General features: G+C 40.1%; 1 protein-coding gene across 4 annotated transcripts in view; it reads left to right on the top strand.

Moving 5' to 3' along the window:
• The window catches only part of LOC140737758 (potassium/sodium hyperpolarization-activated cyclic nucleotide-gated channel 1-like), a 382,146-nt gene that overhangs the window by 109,134 nt on the left and 253,602 nt on the right, over positions 1 to 19,410 (top strand). For all 4 annotated transcript variants that reach the window (XM_073064381.1, XM_073064378.1, XM_073064380.1 and 1 more), the window contains exon 3: positions 3,874 to 4,035. In XM_073064381.1, coding sequence (XP_072920482.1) covers positions 3,874 to 4,035 — 162 coding nt within the window. The remainder of the gene's footprint in view (positions 1 to 3,873; positions 4,036 to 19,410) is intronic.

Genomic DNA, 19,410 nt, shown 5'->3' with positions numbered 1-19,410 from the left:
CACATGCTGAGTGTTCCTAATGATGGATACCGCCTTTTTAAAGCACTGCCTGTTCAAAATGTCCTCAGTGGTAGGGAGGATTATGCTTGTGGTTTTGCAGGCTGAGTCTTCTAAAGCCCTCTGCAGGCTCTTCCTATTGGACTCTCCATAGCAGGCGGTAATGCAACCAGTTCGACGGTTCTCCACTGTACATCTATAGAAATTTACAGGAGTCTTTAGTGACATATCAAATCTTTCCAAACTACAGTATACAGTAGCTGCTGACTCCTAAGGAATTATAGGGTGAAAATAGGCACAAAGGGTAATGCTGTCCTGTTTCTGGGATTAGAGAGAAAGGCTAAGAGCAGAGTGTGGAAATGGAATGAGTCCAGTTGTGGGCTGAATGGTTGGGAAGAATTAATGATTGAAGGTATATCTAAAACAATGTTATGGAAGGTGAAATTGTCACAACAGATGCCACAAAGGTGGAGAAAGTTGGATGGTGAGAAGGAGAATCAGAAAAGGTGAATCAAAAATAAGAATAAGAATGGATTTGTGGAAGATTCTCAACTCTGGACTTGCCTTTCCAGTGGAGACAGAGGTTGAGAATGGAAGAAAATATTCAGAATTGGACCATTAAGACCAGGATGGAGATTAGCAGCAAAGAAGATGAAATTTTCTAATCACAAATGAGAAGATATGCAGATGCTGGAAATCCAAATTTAATCAGCCTGAAATGTCAACTATACTCTTTTCCATAAATGCTGCCTGGTCTGCTGAGTTCCTCCAGCATTTAGTTGAAATTTTCTAATTCAGGCACAAACAGGAAGCATCCATATGGTAATTTAAAGATGAAGGAAGAAAGTTGAAAAACAAAATATTTCACAAAGCTACATTCTGTGAAGTGACTTGCATAATTTAGAAAGGATGAACAAATTGAAATTATATCAGAGAGAAGAAAGAACTTCTCCGAGTTTGTTAGTCCCCTTGAAGGGAAGTGGCAGTGAAGTAAACGATGATATCAAAACAAAATTTGTTGATGTTGGAAACATGAGGTAGAAACAGGAAAAGTTAAAATGACCTAGGAAACTCTTCTCTTCAAACAATGCAATGGTATCTATTTAAATGAATATATGAAAGTCAAAGTTGCCCTTGGTTTAATGTCTTTTTCCTAAAAAGCAACATTTCCTACAGAGAAGTGCGTATCTCTGGATTGAATTTGTCACATACCATTGTCTTGAATATACATGTGACTAATTGTGATTTTGTCAGTACACAGTTCTGTGGTTTTTTTAAAACTTAGATTTCTATGCAGAAAATATTAACACTTACAATGTCGATGCATATAAATGCAGATGCTGCCAATGAAGATGGGTGAAACAGAAAAGCCTGAACTGAATGTATGAATATAAATGATGGTGTACTGTCCCAATTGTTTGTGACTTTGCCAAGGATCGCAGATGCTACATTGTTAACTACTGTATGATAATAATGTGCTTTACAAGGAGAGATCATTCAAAGCCAGTAGAATTCAATGCCAGCATTCAAAAACGTGAAATCAGAAAAGATAGAAATATTTTTAGAGTGATTCTCATCAAAATCACATCTTCTTTAACTGTTAGACACGTGAGAATTTTCATATGTTTAAGCAATTCAATGTAAAATTATAATTTTATTCAACCATACATAATTTAGTAGCTCAATGCCTTGTAATAAAATGGTATCCAATCAGAATTTAACACGAAGGTAAAACTTAATAATGATTTTCTAGTGGATTTACATGTTCAGAGTGGGAATAAATGATCCTTTGCTCATGGAAAGCAGGGATTTGTGAAATATCCACAGTACAATATTAACTTGAAGAATGCTTTTTGTAGGATACCTATATTTATTTCAAGAGCTGAAAAATTCTGTAATGTGAAGAAACAGTACCATCACAATTATAATGGTTCTTTAATATCCAACAGTTAAAACATGTCCAAATGCATTAATAGATAACATATTGGACATTCTTAAATTTGTTAAGAGTGACTGGTTACCTCAGAGTCTCTCAGCTCAAAGGTTTGTGTGTCTAAATCCCATCCTAGATCTTATGAAAATAACCATCTTGAATGACCTTTCAGTGATGTACTTGGGGAATGAGATGTTGGAAGGGCTGTTTTGTGCTTATGCATTATTTAGACTTCTGTGCTGCTCAAGTGCAAGACAGAAGCAGCACAATAGACTGAGTGTTCAGGTTGAAGAGCAGATGTGCAGAGTTAGCTCTTTGAGAACATCTTTCTCACTCCACAGAAAGAATCAGATCAGGTTTAGTATCACTGACATGAGTCATGAAATTTGTTGTTTTGTGGTAGCACGTAATTTTTGTAACATTAAGTTATAAAAATAAATATATAATGCAAAATAAGAATAATGAGATCTCATTCATGGACTTTTCAGAAATCTGATGGCAGAGGGGAGGAGGTTGTTCCTTAAACATTGAGGGGCCTGTACCTTCTACTCAATGATAGTCACAAGTAGATGGCATATCCCAGATGGTGAGGGTCCTGCCTTCTTGAAGATATCCTTAATGGGTGAAGAGGGATAAAACCTGCCGAATCTTCAGCCCTCTGTAGCCTTTTGTGATCCTGTGCTTTGGAACTGGCATAACAGGCTTTGATGCAACCACTTAGAATGTTCTCCTCTGTACATCTGTCAAAATTTGCAGGAGTCCTTTGTGACATACCAGTCACTTAACACGTCTAATGAAGCAGAGCTACTGGCATGCCTTCTTCATGATTGCATCAGTAGGCTAGGCTCAGTAGATCCTCCAAGAGTTTGACACCGAGGAACTTGAAGCAGTTCATCCTTTTCACTACTGACTCATGAGTGAGGACTGTGTTCTCACACCTTCCCCTTCCTAAATTCCTTGGTCTTGTTGAAGTTGAATGCAAGGCTATTGTTTAAAGGTGTTTGAGGAAGCCGACACTGAAGTAAATTTATGATTTTGATGCTGATCCCTTGCTGAATTCTTTCTATGTTAAGTACAAGCTAATTTCAATTATTAATTATGCCTTTAAGTCAATATATTTTTGAAGATGTTTTATTCATTTTCATTACTGTTTTCAATTGTGTGTACAGGCATTATACTAAAGAAATGACTGAAACTTTCATTGACTTAGAAAGTTCTTTGATTGTGGAAAGCAATAAAGAAAATACTGATATATAAAAGCAAAGTTTTGTGTGCTGGAAATCTGAATATAGTTTAAAAATAATAAAATAAAACCTGATAGATGGTTGACAAAGAACAGAGTTTCTTTGCTTTAATGATCAGAACCTTTGGAAAAGGCTTTTTGCTGAATGATTAGTTCATCACTGGTGATGACTTTGCAATGGTGAACAGAATTTCCTTTCCTAACTCTGACTATATATGCTAGATTTTAGAAAGAAACCAAAGCCTCTCCATATATATAAAGTTCATATACAGAAACTTTATTCCATAAAATTATTACTATTTTTATGACAATCGTTGCTGTAATCTAAATTATTCCAAATATTCAAAGGAAAAACGTGAGGAACTCAGGGTGTCAGACAGCATCTGTAGAGTGAATTGGACTGGTTGAAACCTTTTACGTGGTCTAGGTGAAGGATCACGACCCAGAAAGTCTGTCCATTTTTGCAGATGCTGCTTGACTTGCAGAGCTCACTGTTTTTGCTTCAGATTCCAGCATCTTCAGTCTTCTGTGTCTCCAAATGTTCCAGCTCAATTACCCTTTATAACAGGGGTTCCCAACCTATTTATGCAATGGACAATTAAGCAAGGGGTCTATGGAACCCCTGCTTTAGAATATCAATAATGACATATGCTGAAGAAGCCTTGGCTTAAATCCTGATTTCTTTGTTTTATCCTTTCAGATATTCCATATGACATATGACTTTGCCAGTGCTGTGGTGAGAATATTTAACCTCATTGGAATGATGCTTCTGTTATGCCACTGGGATGGTTGTCTCCAGTTTCTAGTTCCATTGCTTCAGGATTTTCCCCCTGATTGTTGGGTGTCCCTAAATGGTATGGTTGTAAGTATTGTTATATTTTTTATGTATATTCCTAAGGCTTTCTTGAGAAATGGTCCTGAGCCCAAAGGCAAGCATATTTTGAATTACTGCATGAGAACTGAGATTGTCTTTAGAACTATTTCAAAATTGCTACTTAATTTTCAATTCTTGAGTTATTTAACAAAAATGTTGTCTTACCCTCTGCCAGGTTACTTGTGGCATTAGTTAACTTCTTCAGGAGTACATTATTTTTCCTTGGTTCGTGTACTATATAATCCATCTGTGCATTTCCTCTGCTCTTAAACTGGCCCCGAGGACAATACATAACAGGCAGTGTATAGAGAAAACTAGGAAGGACAGAGTAAAGAAAGCAAAAAAACACTAACAAGTCAAGCAAGTGTTTTAACACAAGAAGTGTTATAGGCAAGGTTGATGAGCTATTAGAATACTTAAGACTTGGACAAGCAGCTGTGCTAAAGGGCGTAAACATACTACGTGTGTGAAAGTAAGCATTTCTGAGTACAGCATTTCCAGGAAGGAGAGAGAAGGATAAAGTCAGGGTGACAGAACAGAGCAAGGATCATGTAATTTTCTAAAGAGAGACATCATCTTGTTCAAAGATTGAATCAATTTTGTTAGAATCAAGAAACGGAATAGGATTGGTTACAAACCCCAGGTATTTACTATGGAGACTAAAATAAGGAAATGGAAGAGCAAGTCTCAAGAAAATTTCAGTGAGAAATTATAAAGTAATAGACCATTAATTACGCAATTTAAGATGTCCTAACAGACTGGAAGAAAGCAGTGAAGGGGATTGAAGAACGGTTAAAAATATGAATGAAGTACTTGCTTACTAGGAGACAGAATGAAGCCATTCAGCCCATCGAGTAGGTGCCAGCTCACAGAACAGAAGGATCATCTGTACCATTTCCTCTCACTATATTTCCCAGTTTATTCTCTCCCACCAGGTCATCTACTCTTTCTGAGTTTTTTTGCCTTTTGCCTATAGGATAATTTACAGTGACCTGTTAACCTACCTTTTGAGAGGTGGCAGAAGCACACCATGAAAAGAATAATGAACAGGATATTGCAGACTCTGAAAACAAATAGACCGGTGAAATAGGCAAATGGAAGGTAGATGCACTTTCACGTATATTACCTGACTGATGCACTTTGTAGAAAGCCACAGACAGAAACAGCTCAAGATTTGTATAGCATTCAAGAACAGAGGGATTTTGGGAGAAGGGTTGGGGCGGTACACGGAGGAGGATTATTCACAAAACTTTGAAAGTGAAAGGTCAGGGTAATAAGATATTTAAGAAACCAAGGGGGAAATTTAGTCTTGTAAATAGACTCTGAAGGTAAAAAAAACAAGGAGGTCATGTACAACTTTTTATACTTCACTGTAAGTCACCAGGTATTGCACTTCGGGAAGAAAATCTTGGAAGATCTTAGAGGAGGTTTGTCAGAATGACATCAGGATAAGTACCTCCAGATATGTGGGAAGATTGGAAAAGCTGGGAAAGAAGAGATTAAGGGGAAACTTTATATATTCAAATATGTGAGTGATTTTGACTGAGCAAGTAGGATAAAACTACTTTCTATGCAAAATATATCTAACTATCAGAGCATTTTGCACGTTTGTAATGGAGTATCACATGATGTAGGCAGTTAAATCATCTAATATCTTTCTTGATTTTTCTCCTGCAGCCATTCAACAATATGTAATTTAAAATAATAAGTTAAAGTATTAAGCAAGAGAGAGTTATTAAAAATTAAGGAATTATTCCAGTTTTTACATGATTACCTTAGTAATACTATTTATTCTGCCTATGTCACCAAAATGTATCAAACGCCATGTCTAAAAATAATATACTTATACTACAATACTATAATTTGAACAAATTAGAGAAAGCATAGGACAACAATTCATTTAGCAAACCAATCTTCTTATTCAAATGAAATGTAAGTTCTGTCCTAATATACTGTATTTGGTCTTCTGCCTGCTCTGGATCTTTACATTGCTAACTACTGACAAGGCATCAAACTTCTCGACTTTACTACTCCTCTCTCCAATTCTAATCTCACTCCTTCCAAACACACTGTGCTCCACTCTGTCCGCACTAACCCTAACCTCACCATCAAACCCGCAGATAAGGGGGTGCGGTAGGAGTCTGGTGGACTGAACTCTACCTTGCTGAGGCCAGGTGACAATGCTCAGACATCTCCTCTTACTTCGTTCTTGAACAGGACCCCACTAAGGAGCACCAGGCCATTGTCACCTGCACCATCACCGACCTTATTAACTCTGGTGATCTCCCATCTACTGTCACCAACTTCATAGTACCCTGATCTCACACAACCTGTTTCTACCTCCTTCCCAAGATCTATAAACCCGCCTTTCCAGGTGCACCCATTGTTTCCTGCCCCATTGAACTTACGTCTGCGTAACTTGATTCTGTTTTATCCTCCCTTCTTCAATCCCTTCCTACCTATATCCACTTCCTTCAAACCAGAGGTGTAGCAATGGGCACCCACATTGGTCGGCCATGTGGAACAGTCTATGTTGCAAGCCAAACATCGGAATCTCTCCCCAACTTTTCTTACACTACACCAACGACTGCATTGGTGCTGCTTCCTGCACCCATGCTGAGCTCATCAACTTTGCCTCCAACTTCCACCCTGCCCTCAAATTTACCTGGTGCATTTCTGACACCTCCCTCCCCTTTCTCGATCTCTGTCTCTGCAGACAGTTTATCCACTGATATCCACGAGTGTCAGGCCACTGGTCTGAATGCTACTGGTACCAAATAACCCAGTACCACCTGTCGCATGGTCAGGTGGTCGGCGACTAAATCCGCTCCCCCACCAGGCTTGCCTGGTGAGGAGGGGGGCTAGACACCCTGCAGGACGAGAAACAAGACCTGTCAAAGGGCGGATGAACCCTCTCATAGGGTCAACGGCCATCCAGCAAACGTGCCGTGAAGCGCGGAAAGGGCATCCCTCGCATTGAAGCTTGGTCCGGCCATTCACTGCAACAGAACCTCCCCCAGCCGTCTTGCACCCCACCATGCCGCTGGATCTGGGAGGGGATGTCGAGAGGGTGGGTCTGGACCTGTGCAACCCCCTACTCACCTAAAAATCCATTCAAGCACACGCAGTTCCTTTCTGAGGAGTGGGGTTCCCCACTAACTGACTAAAAGGAACCATCATCATCCTATGGGATGGATTGCCAGAAGAAGATCCACTGATATCTTTTAGAAACCCACTAAATCTCATAGCAACCTGAACTATACCTCTTCCCACCCTGTTACTTGTAAAAATGCCAGCCCCTTCTCGCAATTCTTCCATCTCTGCTTCACCTGCTCTCAGATGAGGCTTTTCATTCCAGATCTAATAAAATGTCTTCCGCCTCTAAGAAGGGGACTTCGCTTCCTCCACCATCAATGCTGCCTTTACCTGCATCTGTTCCATTTTACGCACGTCTGGCCTCATCCCATCCACTGCCAACCCATCACGGATCAGGGATAGGGCTCTTCATAGTCCTTGCCTACCATCCCACCATGCTGGCTGGTGGTGTAGTGGCATCAGCGCTGGATTTCGGGGTGAGAGGTCCCAAGTTCGAATCCGGCCAGCTCCCTTGCACGCTCTCCATCCGTGCCTGGGTTGAGTGTCGAACTATCAACTCGACCTTGTTTAAAAAAACCTGGAGAGGGATGGGCTCCACCAGGTTTCAGATGCCCAAGATATGCCGTATGATGAGCAATCACCAGAAAGATCAGTGCAAAAACAAACAAACAAACACACACACACACACACACACACACACACACACACACACACACACCACACACACACACACACACACACACACACACACACACACACACACACACACACACACACACACACACACACACACACACACACACACACACACACACACACACACCTTTCTGCTTTCCACAGGAATTTCTCCATATGCAACTCCCTAGTCCACTCTTAGTGCTACACTTGCTCCTGCACCTTCTCCCTCATTGCCATTCAGGGCCCCAAACAGTCCTTTCAGGTGAGGCGACACTTCACTTGTGAGTCTGTTAGGGTCATCTACTCTATCTGATGCTCCCGGTGTGGCCTCCTGTATGTTGGTGCTAGTTGATGTGGATTGGGAGACCACTTCACCAAGAACCTATACTCAGTTCGCCAGAAAAAGTGGAATCTCCTGGTGGTCACCCATTTGAATTCTATCTCCCATTCCCATTCTGACATGTCAGCCCATGACTGCTTCCATCCATCGTTGCGATGAGGCCACACTAAGGTTAGAGGAGCAACACCTTATATTCCGTCTGGGCAGCCTCCAAACTGATGGCATGAACAACAATTTCTCGACCTACTGATAATTGACCCTCCCCATTCTCCTTCACCATTCCCTATTCCCATTTCCCCCTCTCATCTCATTGACTTACTTGCCCATCACCTCCCTCTGGTGCTTCTCCCCCTTTCCTTTCTTCCATGGCCTTCTACACTCTCCTATCAGATTTCCCCTTCTCCAGCCCTTTATCACTTCCACTAATTAACTTCCGAGCTCTTTTCTTTACCCCTCTCCCACTCCCGGTTTCACCTACTACCTGCCAGCTTGTACTTCTTCCCCACCTCCCACCCCTCCACCTTCTTACGCTGACTTCCTATCTCTCATTTCCAGTTCTGCTGAAGGGTCTCGGCCCGAAACGTTGACTGCTTACTCTTTTCCGTTGATGCTGCCTGGCCTGCTGAGTTCTGCCAGCAGTTTGTGTGTATTAACGTATCAGCTATTTGAGATTGAGGGAAAGTTTGGTTGATTTTCTTCTAGAGATCACAAACAGTTGAACAAAACTCACTTTTTTTTTTAAAGATCCACAACACAGCTATTCACACCTGTAGTTCTTCCACCTCCTCGAGTATCTCAGGAGCTCTTTTGCACTGACTGCTCCAGGGGCCCATGTTCAGTCCTGACATTGACAGCTGTCCACGTTGAGACTGCACATTCTCCTTTTCCCAAGAGGTCTGAGTTTCCCTGTCATGTTACAAAGACATAATCAGCCACTGAATATTACCCCTAGTGCAAGTTAGTGCCCAAAGAATCAAAAGGGAGATTATGAGTCCATGGGAGAGAATAGATTATGTTGCAAAGCAGAGTGGGAAAGTGATCATTCTTTTTGGATCCAATATAAACCCAATAGGTTCAGTCGTCTCTATGTTTAAAGGCTCCATCAGCCTTTAAACCCTATTAGCTTTCATTTCATTAAGGCACAGTTTATACCACTGTCTCAAAATCTTATGTAACAAATTGCACCCTAGATTTTTTTGTACTTGTAAACAGCGATGCAGTTATTTAAATTCAGTCATTGTTCTAATTTAATGCAAGCAAATAGGATGAGTGTAGGTAGACAGAAAGATTGGCATGGAAGGAGTGTGCTAAAAGGCTTCTCTGGTCTGTATGACTATGACTCCATTGTGCTGTCTGGGAACAGGTAAATACGCCATTCGCCTGGTCTCAGTCCGATATTAACTATTTAATGAAATTCCAGTATAATAATGCCAGTAAAGGAGGAGCAGTGTTGGAAGCTTTGGCAGCTCCTATTTTGGCTCTGGAATTGGTTTTGAGTGTCAGATGAATCCTACACTGTGCACTTACTGAGTACTACTTCTGTAAACTTCAGTCACTTGGGGTATCATGACTGGCTGCATCATAGCCAATGCCCAGAAATGGAGAAGTCTGCAGAAAGTGGTGGATACAGCCCAGTCTATCCCAGGCAATGTCCTCCTCATCACTGAACACATTTACAAGCAGCATCCAACATCAAGTACCCACATTATCCAGGCCATGTTCTCTTCTCACTACTACCATTGGGCAGGAGGTACAGGAGCCTTGGGTCCCACACCACCATGCTCAGTCATCATCAATTTCCTGAATCTGTGTGAATAACTTCACTTAACTCAACACTGAACTGATTTCACAAGCGACATCACTTTCAAGGACTCAGCAACTCATGTTAATTATTTAATATTTACTATTATTATTATTACTACTATTTGTATTTTTTTCAGCTCAAACTGGTAAAATCTGAGGTGTGGGCATAGCCAAGTAAACTCATTTTACAATTGCTAGGGACAATTCTAGTGATGTTTATTATTGTGTCATTCTGGAGATTTACATAAATATTGCTGTGTAGGCCTAATTGTTGAATGCTGTTGTGTCGGGACTTTGGAATGAAACCAGTTATAGATATTACTATCTGACAATGTGTGTCTGTTCACGTTCCATAGTCTTGCAATTACCTCTTTTAATTCAGCATATCTATGGTGTTTCTCACCTAGTGATTTCTATTGTCATTTGTATTATTATTTCATGTTTGCATAGTTTGTCTGTTTTGCACATTGGTTGTTTGTCTGTACTTGTTTATATATAGATTTTCATAAATTCTATTGTACAACTTACTTTTCCTGTAAATGCCTGCAAGAAAATGAATCTCAAGGTAGTATACAGTGATATGCAGTACGTACTTTGATAATAAATTTACTTAGAACCACAGATATGAAGTGGAGCATTCTCTCTGAACTTCTTCTGCCAGTGCACTTGTTTGTGCCGCAGATCCAGTTGGATACTCGGTCTAATGCTAAGTCCTGAAGTGCAGCATTGAATATTGCTTTCCACAGCAGTCTGAATTATCTTTAAGGGAAGATGTATATCACTCTGCAAAGGCTGCTCACACTGCTGTTCTTAACAACACTTGAATAGCTGAATGTAAAAAGTGGATTAGATACCAAGGGCTTGCACCAGGGCGTTTTTGAGTAACATCACATTTTAATTTGAAAGATGCTATCTCAATAAGTCAGGGTGATATCCACCCCCATGTGTACCAGTACTTAATGAATTCTCATGATTTCTGTTCCTCCCCAGCTTCCTCGAATCCCTGCTGGGGCACTGTTGATGACACTAAAGTAGTTTGAAGGCAGCTTTATACAGCAAGTAGTTTGATAAACAAGTTCTCAGAAGTCAGAATTAAATGTGTGAGGAAATAAGCCACAAAGGCTCAAAAAGTAACCCCTGGGGTAAAAGGGCAAATCACTTTCTATCTGCCAACTTCAGGAATGGCTGAAAGTCTATTAAGGGGTAACTTATGTCCCGAGGCAGAATAATACCCCACAAGGATTCTGCAATCAAATATTCAAAATTCACATTTTTATTTCATCTTCTAGCCTATGTCTTAGACATCTGTGAAGTATCTGGTTTGGAGATAAAATTTCCATAGAGAAATTCAAGGGTGTTTAATGTCATTTTCAGTACATAATTGTAAATGAGAATGAAATAATTGTTACCCTGGCTCCGATACAGCACCAAAAAAATCTACAATAAGGTAAAGAACACAATAATAATATAAAAACAATGTAAATCTAAATACATAAGTGAGCTTGTATACATAGATTAACTTTAGATAGATAGATAGATAGATACTTTATTCATCCCCATGGGGAAATTCAACTTTTTTTCCAATGTCCCATACACTTGTTGTAGCAAAACTAATTACATACAATACTTAACTCAGTAAAAAAAAAAAAATTTAAAAAAATGATATGCATCTAAATCACTATCTCAAAAAGCATTAATAATAGCTTTTAAAAAGTTCTTAAGTCCTGGCGGTTGAATTGTAAAGCCTAATGGCATTGGGGAGTATTGACCTCTTCATCCTGTCTGAGGAGCATTGCATCGATAGTAACCTGTCGCTGAAACTGCTTCTCTGTCTCTGGATGGTGCTATGTAGAGGATGTTCAGAGTTTTCCATAATTGACCGTAGCCTACTCAGCGCCCTTCGCTCAGCTACCGATGTTAAACTCTCCAGTACTTTGCCCACGACAGAGCCCGCCTTCCTTACCAGCTTATTAAGACGTGAGGCGTCCCTCTTCTTAATGCTTCCTCCCCAACACGCCACCACAAAGAAGAGGGCACTCTCCACAACTGACCTATAGAACATCTTCAGCATCTCACTACAGACATTGAATGACGCCAACCTTCTAAGGAAGTACAGTCGACTCTGTGCCTTCCTGCACAAGGCATCTGTGTTGGCAGTCCAGTCTAGCTTCTCGTCTAACTGTACTCCCAGATACTTGTAGGTCTTAACCTGCTCCACACATTCTCCATTAATGATCACTGGCTCTTTATATCAATAAAGAGGTGCCAGGCATAGGAGCATCAGTACACAAGGTGACTGAAAGGAAATGATAAAGTAATGGTGGTTGTAGGGGGTAGGTCCATAGGTGGAGATGTTGATCAGCCTTACTGCTTAGGAAAGGAACTGATTTTGAGACTGGCGGTCCTGGCATGGATACTACATAGCCGCCTCCTTGATGGCAGTAGGATAAAGAGTCCATGAGCAAGGTGGGTGGTATCCTTCATGATGTCACTGGCTCCTTTCAGGAAACTTTCTATATATGTCATTAAAAGTGGGTAAGCTGGTGCCAGATATGTGCTAGGCAGTTTTGACTACCTGTTGTAGAGCCTTCCGATCTACCACAGTGTAGTTTCATTACCTTACAGTGACACAGCTTGTTAGCATGCTCTCTGCGCACATCTGCAGAATGACATGAGTATAGATGTGCAAAATCCATTTCTCTTCAGACAGTGGAGGCATCGGTGAGCTTTCCTGAAAGTGCATAATGAGTTCCGGGCTGTGAGCGTTCGTGTGAGATGTGCACTCCCAGGAGATTGAGAGTGCTCATACTTTTCACTGCTGTGCCACCAATATAAAGAAACCCATGAGTGGTGTGAGTTCTCCTACAGTTGATCACAATCTCCTTTGGAAGAGCTTATTTGCCTGGCACCAGGCTTCAAGCTCTTCCACCTCCGCTCTGTAGCCATCTCATCGATAGTGATGAGCCCCACCACCATTGTGCCATCGACAAACTTGTCATGTGGCCTAGTGAGCAAGGCATCAGACTAGTCACTGGTTCGAGCCTCAGCTGAGGCAGCGTGTTTGTGTCCTTGAGCAAGGCACTTAACAACACATTGCTCTGCGATGTCACCAGTGCTAAGCTGCTTGGGCCCTAGTGCCTTTCCCTTGGACAACATCGGTGGCGTGGAGAGGGGAAGGCTTGCAGCTTGGGCAACTGCGGGTCTCCCATACAACCCTGCGCCCATACAGGCCTGCGTCCTGGAAACTCCAGGCACAGATCGATGGTCTCTCGAGACCGACGGATGCCACCACAATGTGATTACTTGATCCTTAAACTCAAAACTCAAAACCGTATGTAAAATTTGATGACAGTGGACAAAACTGTCTTTTTTTGTGTGATTCTACAAACTGAAGATTATTTATTTGTTTCACTGCTGTTTAGCTGTACATCTGCCAGGTGAGGTGTAGGAGTGTTGGATTTCATGTTGCCAGGCTCAGGAGCAGTGGTTGCCCAGTAACCATCAGGCTCTTGGACCGGCTTTACTCACCTCAGTGCTGAATGTACTCCACAACCTGTGCACTTACCTTTGGAGACTGCAGTTTCATGTTCCAGGTTCAGGAACAGTAATTACCCCTCAACCTTCAGGCTCTTGAACCAGACGTCACTCGCCCCAGCACTCAACTGTTCCCAGTGGACTGTTATGGACTCACTTTCAAGGACTCTTCATATCATGTTCTAGATATTTCTTGCTGATTGATTGATTGATTGATTGATTTATTTATTTATTTATTGTTAATGATTATTTTTTCTCAGTTCAAGCTGGTAAACCCTAAGGTACAGGCATAGCCAAGCACGCTCATTTGTCAATTGCTAGGAACTTTCAGACTATTCTAGTGGTTAATATTGTGGCTTTCTGGAGACGTGCATAAATATTTCTGTGTAGGTCGAATTGTTTAATGCTATTGTGTAGTGTCTTTGGGATGATACCACTTGTGGATATTACAATCGGGGTAATGTGTACTCTGTTCATATTCCAAAGTCTTTCAATTTTCTCTTTTAATTCAACACGTTTCTGGTGTTTTTCACTTCTTGCTTTTTGTAAGTTATGTGTGTTTGGAATGTGATTATTATTATTTTTTTTTTCTTTTTGTATTTGCACAGTTTGTTGTCTTTTGCACTCTGGTTGTCTCCATATCTTTCATTGGTTATTATTCTCTTATGGATTTACAGAGTATGCCTGTAAGAAAGTAAATGTCAGGGTTGTATATGGTGACATGTACTGCATGTACTTTGATAATAAATTTACTTTGAACTATGTTTTATTTGTTTACTCTTATTATTTGCACAGTTTGTACACTTTGCATATTGGATGTTTGTCGGTCTTCGTTGTGCGTGGTTTTTCATGTGTTTCTTTGCCTGTGGATGCCTGTAAGAAGATGAATCGCACGGTTGTATATGGTATACATACTTTGATAATAAATTTACTTTGACTTTGAGCTATTACATATCCAGAGTATATTAAAATTATAAACTTATTTTTCTCATCTTTTCTATTTCTCCAGTTTTAAAGTTTTTAAGAATGAACCTGAATGTCATATAGTTACTCCTTCTCAATTTATCTCCATATGATATTCACTTATTCACTTCAGCCATGTCAATGGTGTACTACAAACGTTTGTAAATTAATGCCATTAGTAGCTCATCATAGATTATTACATGATGTGCCATACCAGCTGAGAAATGTCAGCCAATACCTAGGTGTGTTGTGTAGATTATTATTGTATTGAAACACTAAATTGGCTTACAATATCCAACCCTGCTGGATGTCCTGTTACTATAAATCTCAATATTGAGAGAACATTGTAATCTGAGTAAATTCTGTTACTTATCACTCCTTCACTTCAGTGCTTGTAACTGCCTTGCAGAATATTCTGTTCTATGTTTCCTTGAAAACATTCTATTGAAATCTTGCCCAGAAACAAGCATCTCTTAGATATGTATTGACACATCAATGGACAATGTAATAAATTTAAAATATATTTGTTGTATGTTCTAACAATAGATAAATAATGAATATTTACAGAGTTTATCAAATTCATGGGAATTATTGGCCCTGAGGATGATCACACTTGATTGAAGTGCTGGACACTAAAGACCGGGTCCACTATTCAAAGATGTGTCATTCTAACCCTCAGCCATTAGGCTCTATAATGAGTCAACCTATAGCCAGGGAAGTGATGATCCCCTCGTGTTAGACTGTTTGTGGTAAAAAAAAATTTAAACTTCTCTTCTAATATTTATATCTGTGCACTTATAATGCTACTGTGACACTGTAACTTCCTTTGGGATCACTAAAGTATCTATCTATCTATCTATTCAGTTAAATTATTAAAGAATTCTCCAATGTCAAGTCAGCAATTGTTCTTATTCGTTTGTGAGATATGGGGAACACTGGCAAGGCCAGAACTTATCGTTAAATTCCAGTTGTCCTTTGGAAGCAAGTGCTGAACTGCAAACTGAAAACACTGCAATCCATCTGTTAAAACTTTTTCACAGTGCTGTGCAGAAAGGACTTAAATCTGGTGACAACCATGTAATGGCAATATTTCTACATGCCCACATCCCCATCCCTATGGATGATAAAGTTCATAGGCTTTAGAAATTCTGTTGAGTAATTCAGGCAAGTGTATTTGTAGTACATTTTGAAGATGCTACATACTGTAACCATGGGACAGAGGTGGTGAAAGGAATGCATCTTTAGGTTAGTACATGACATGCCATATAAATTGGACTGCTTTGATGGCACAGTGGTAGAAAAGGCATTGTGTTATCATGAGGTATGTCACTAAACATAAAACAACCAGTCTCCGATCTGTATTTGACTATAAGACGTAGGAGCAGAATTAGGCCATTTGGGCCATTGAGTCTGCTCCACTATTCCATTATAGCCAGTTTTTTTTTATCCCTCTCAATCTTATTCTCCTGTTTTCTGCCCATTACCTTTGATGCCCTTACTAATCAAGAACCTAGCAACCTCCACTTTAAATATGCCTATTGACTTGGCCTCCACAACTGACTGTGGCAATGAATTCCACAGATTCACCACTGTCTGGCTAAAGAAATTCTTCCTCATCTCTGGTCAAAAGGAATGTTCTCCTATTTTGAGGCTGTGTCCTCTGGTCCCAGACTACCCCACTACAGGAAATATACTCTATCTAGGCCTTCAATAAGTTTCAATGAGATCCTCCATCATCTTTCTGAACTTCAGTGAATACAGGCCAAGAGTTATCAAAGTCTCCTCATACATAAACCCTTTTCATTTCTGGAATCATTCTTGTGAATCTCTTCTGGATGCTTTCCAATGTCAGCACACCTTTTCATAGATAAGGGGCCTAAAATTGTTCACAATACTCCAAATGCAGTCTGACCAATGCACTAAGTCTTGTATTACGTCCTTACTTTTGTATTCTAGTCCTCTCGACATGAATCTAATATTGCATTCGCCTTCCTTACCACCGCCTCAACCTGCAAGTTAACATTTAGAGAATCCTGCACAAGGACTTCCAAGTCCCTTTGCATCTCCGATTTCTGAATTTTCTTACCATTTAACAAAATAGTTTGTCTTTATTTCTTCTACCAAAGTACATGACCGTACACCTCCCTGCATTTTGTTCCATTTCCATTTCTTTGCCCATTCTCCTAATCTGTCTAAGTCCTTCTGCAGATTCCCTGCTTCCTCAACACTACCTGTCCTCCAGCTACCTTTGTATCATCCACAAAGCCATCAATTCCATCATCCAAGTCATTGACATATAACGTGAAAAGAAGCAGTCCCAACACCAGAGCACCACTAGTTACTGGCAGCCTGAAAACCCTCCTTTATTCCCACTCTTTGTCTCCTGCCAGTCAGCCAATCTTCTATCCGCAGTGTTTACGTGTATGCTCAGATTGAGTTTCTGATGATATTGGTGATGTGAGGGTCTTGTTGACAGTAATGCCTTCAATGTCTGAGTAGTTAGTCAAGTCAAGTCAAATTTATTGTCATTTCGACCACAAATTGCTGGTGAACTGCTGGATTAAACTTTGGCAAAGGTGCTGAATGTTATGCAAATTTTAATTATTCATTTTTAGAATATTTGCTTTAAAATAGTTTCTGGTCAGATATTTGTGTGTTTTTTTTTGTGAAAGATAAATCCTTTTCTCAAAGCTTCTGTTACTATCACTGTTTACCTAAAGGAAATTACACATTTCTAGAGATAGTGGACAATGTTACATATTTCTCCCCTTAATCTATTTCCCCATTCACTTGTCCAGACTCAAACAGTGAGGTGTAGCACACTTAACGATGCCATTAACCATGCTTCATAGAGCATCATCAGATAACAGCTTAGTTTCATCCCAGGAACATAGGAGCCAATTATACAACTTCTATAAAATGGAATTAGCTAATGAAGCACAAAATGAAGAAATAGTAAACTTTGCTAAGACTAATTTTGGGAGGCACAGTGACAAGGCTACTTGAGCCACTACTTCATAGTGCCAGAGATCCTGGTTCATTGCCAACCTTGGGTGCTGCCTGCACAGAAAATGCATGTTCTCTCTGTGACTGTATTGGTTTCCTCTGGGTTCTCTGGTTTACTCCCACACTGGAAGTATGCAGGCTGGTAGATTTACTTCTGCAAGTGGCACCTTGCATGTGCTGTGTATGAGGGGTAGAATCGGAAGTGAGTCAATGAGAATGTCGGGAGAAAACAAATGGGATTAATGTAGGAACAGCAGTAATGAGTGGTTGATGGCTACTGAAGACTTCATAGACCACAGGCTTATTTGCTCAATGACTATATCTCTATAATCTGTGAAAAATTGCATGTTTCTAGCTAAAGTTGATGTTTGAAAGGGTATTACAATGAAAATGGTTGCTTATTAAATAATGGAGCTATTCTGTAGTGAACATAATTTCAAGAATTTAGTTGCAGCAAGGTCATGAAAATTAATTCTCCAGTTTTTTCCCCTTTATGCTTTCTTCAGCACATTTTGGTAATGCTAACTGCACAGTGTGATAAATATACTCTGTTAAGTCATAGAGAATCTTAATGCTCAAAAATAAAACGCAAGCATTTGCAACAGCACGGATATGAGCCCTTTTGTCCACCGAGTCTGCACTGACTATCAATCAGAACATTTGCATCTGATCATCATGTCAAGATAACTGAAGCTTAATGTCAATTTGTAAATACAGTAGTGTCCCAATCAGTTTTATAGCCTATTTTATCATCCTTATTCCCGAGCAATGGTGCTGCTTAACTGGAAGATTCAGCAGCTCTGTGTTAATTGGATTATTTGAATATTTTAATTTCTAGCTTGGTCCAATGGTCAGCTTTCCTTGTTTCTGACATTGACGAGTTTTATTCATGGTGACCATTTTTCATATCCATTCTTATTGTTCAGCCCGAAACAGACTGATCCATGATACTACCGTCATTAAAGTCACAGATGAAATAGACTCAATGGTTTTCTAATTTTTGTTGTTTTAAAAACTATTTAATTATAATAGCATACATTGTCATACTGTAACCTTATCAGAATTTATACAGTTGAAACATGCCTTGCCAACCTTTATACTCAATGTGCAAACCAATAAAGACAAGCATGTAATATGCTTTTTTCACCACCCTAGCCACTTGTGTTGTCACTTTAAGGGAGCTGTGGGCTTACACCCGAGATCCCTCTGTAGTTCAGCACTTTGAAGGCTTCTGCCATTTACTGTATACATTCCTCTTGCGTTTGACTTCTCAAAATGCCACGCCTCACACTTAACTGGATTAAACTGTTTCTCCAGACAAATTTGCAACTGATCCGTATCAACTCTTCATATCTCTACCAGTCTATGTGTAATTGTGGCAGAGTTAGAGAGTAGTGCAGAATGGAGACAGGCCCTTTGGCCCAACTATTCCATGCTGACAATGGTCCCCCATATTTGGCCAATATCCTTCTGACCACCTCCTCTCCAGGTACTTATCCAAATATCTTTTAACTGTTGTTAATTGATGAGCGATACAGAGCATGAGTACTGATATTTTAAAGGAAAAGGATAAGTAAAGGATGTGAATGCCCAATGCAGTACACTACATTGGAAGACAAATGGATGTTACATCTCCTTGGGTTGCATGGGAAGTCTCCAACCTGACCCCAGCTCCAGTCACATCCTCCCCTCTCTTCCATGTTTTGCATTTCCTAGGGACCACTCACCTCTTGAATTGTTAATCCACTCTTCTGTCCCCATTGACCAATCTCTGTTCCACAGCACCTTCCCTTGCAACCAGAGGAGTTGCAACACCTATCTATTGGCCTCTTCCGTTTCAGCCACCCAACTACCTAAAAATCATTAGATAAAGAGTAATTCACTAGTATTTCCTCCAATCCAGAATATTGCATTTCATGTTCACTGTGTGCTCTTCTCTACAG

The sequence above is a fragment of the Hemitrygon akajei genome, chromosome 13, assembly GCF_048418815.1.
Source record: "Hemitrygon akajei chromosome 13, sHemAka1.3, whole genome shotgun sequence".
NCBI classification, from domain to species: Eukaryota; Metazoa; Chordata; class Chondrichthyes; order Myliobatiformes; family Dasyatidae; genus Hemitrygon; species Hemitrygon akajei.
Note: the sequence above shows the minus strand (reverse complement) of the source record. Positions and strands in the feature narration are given on the sequence as shown.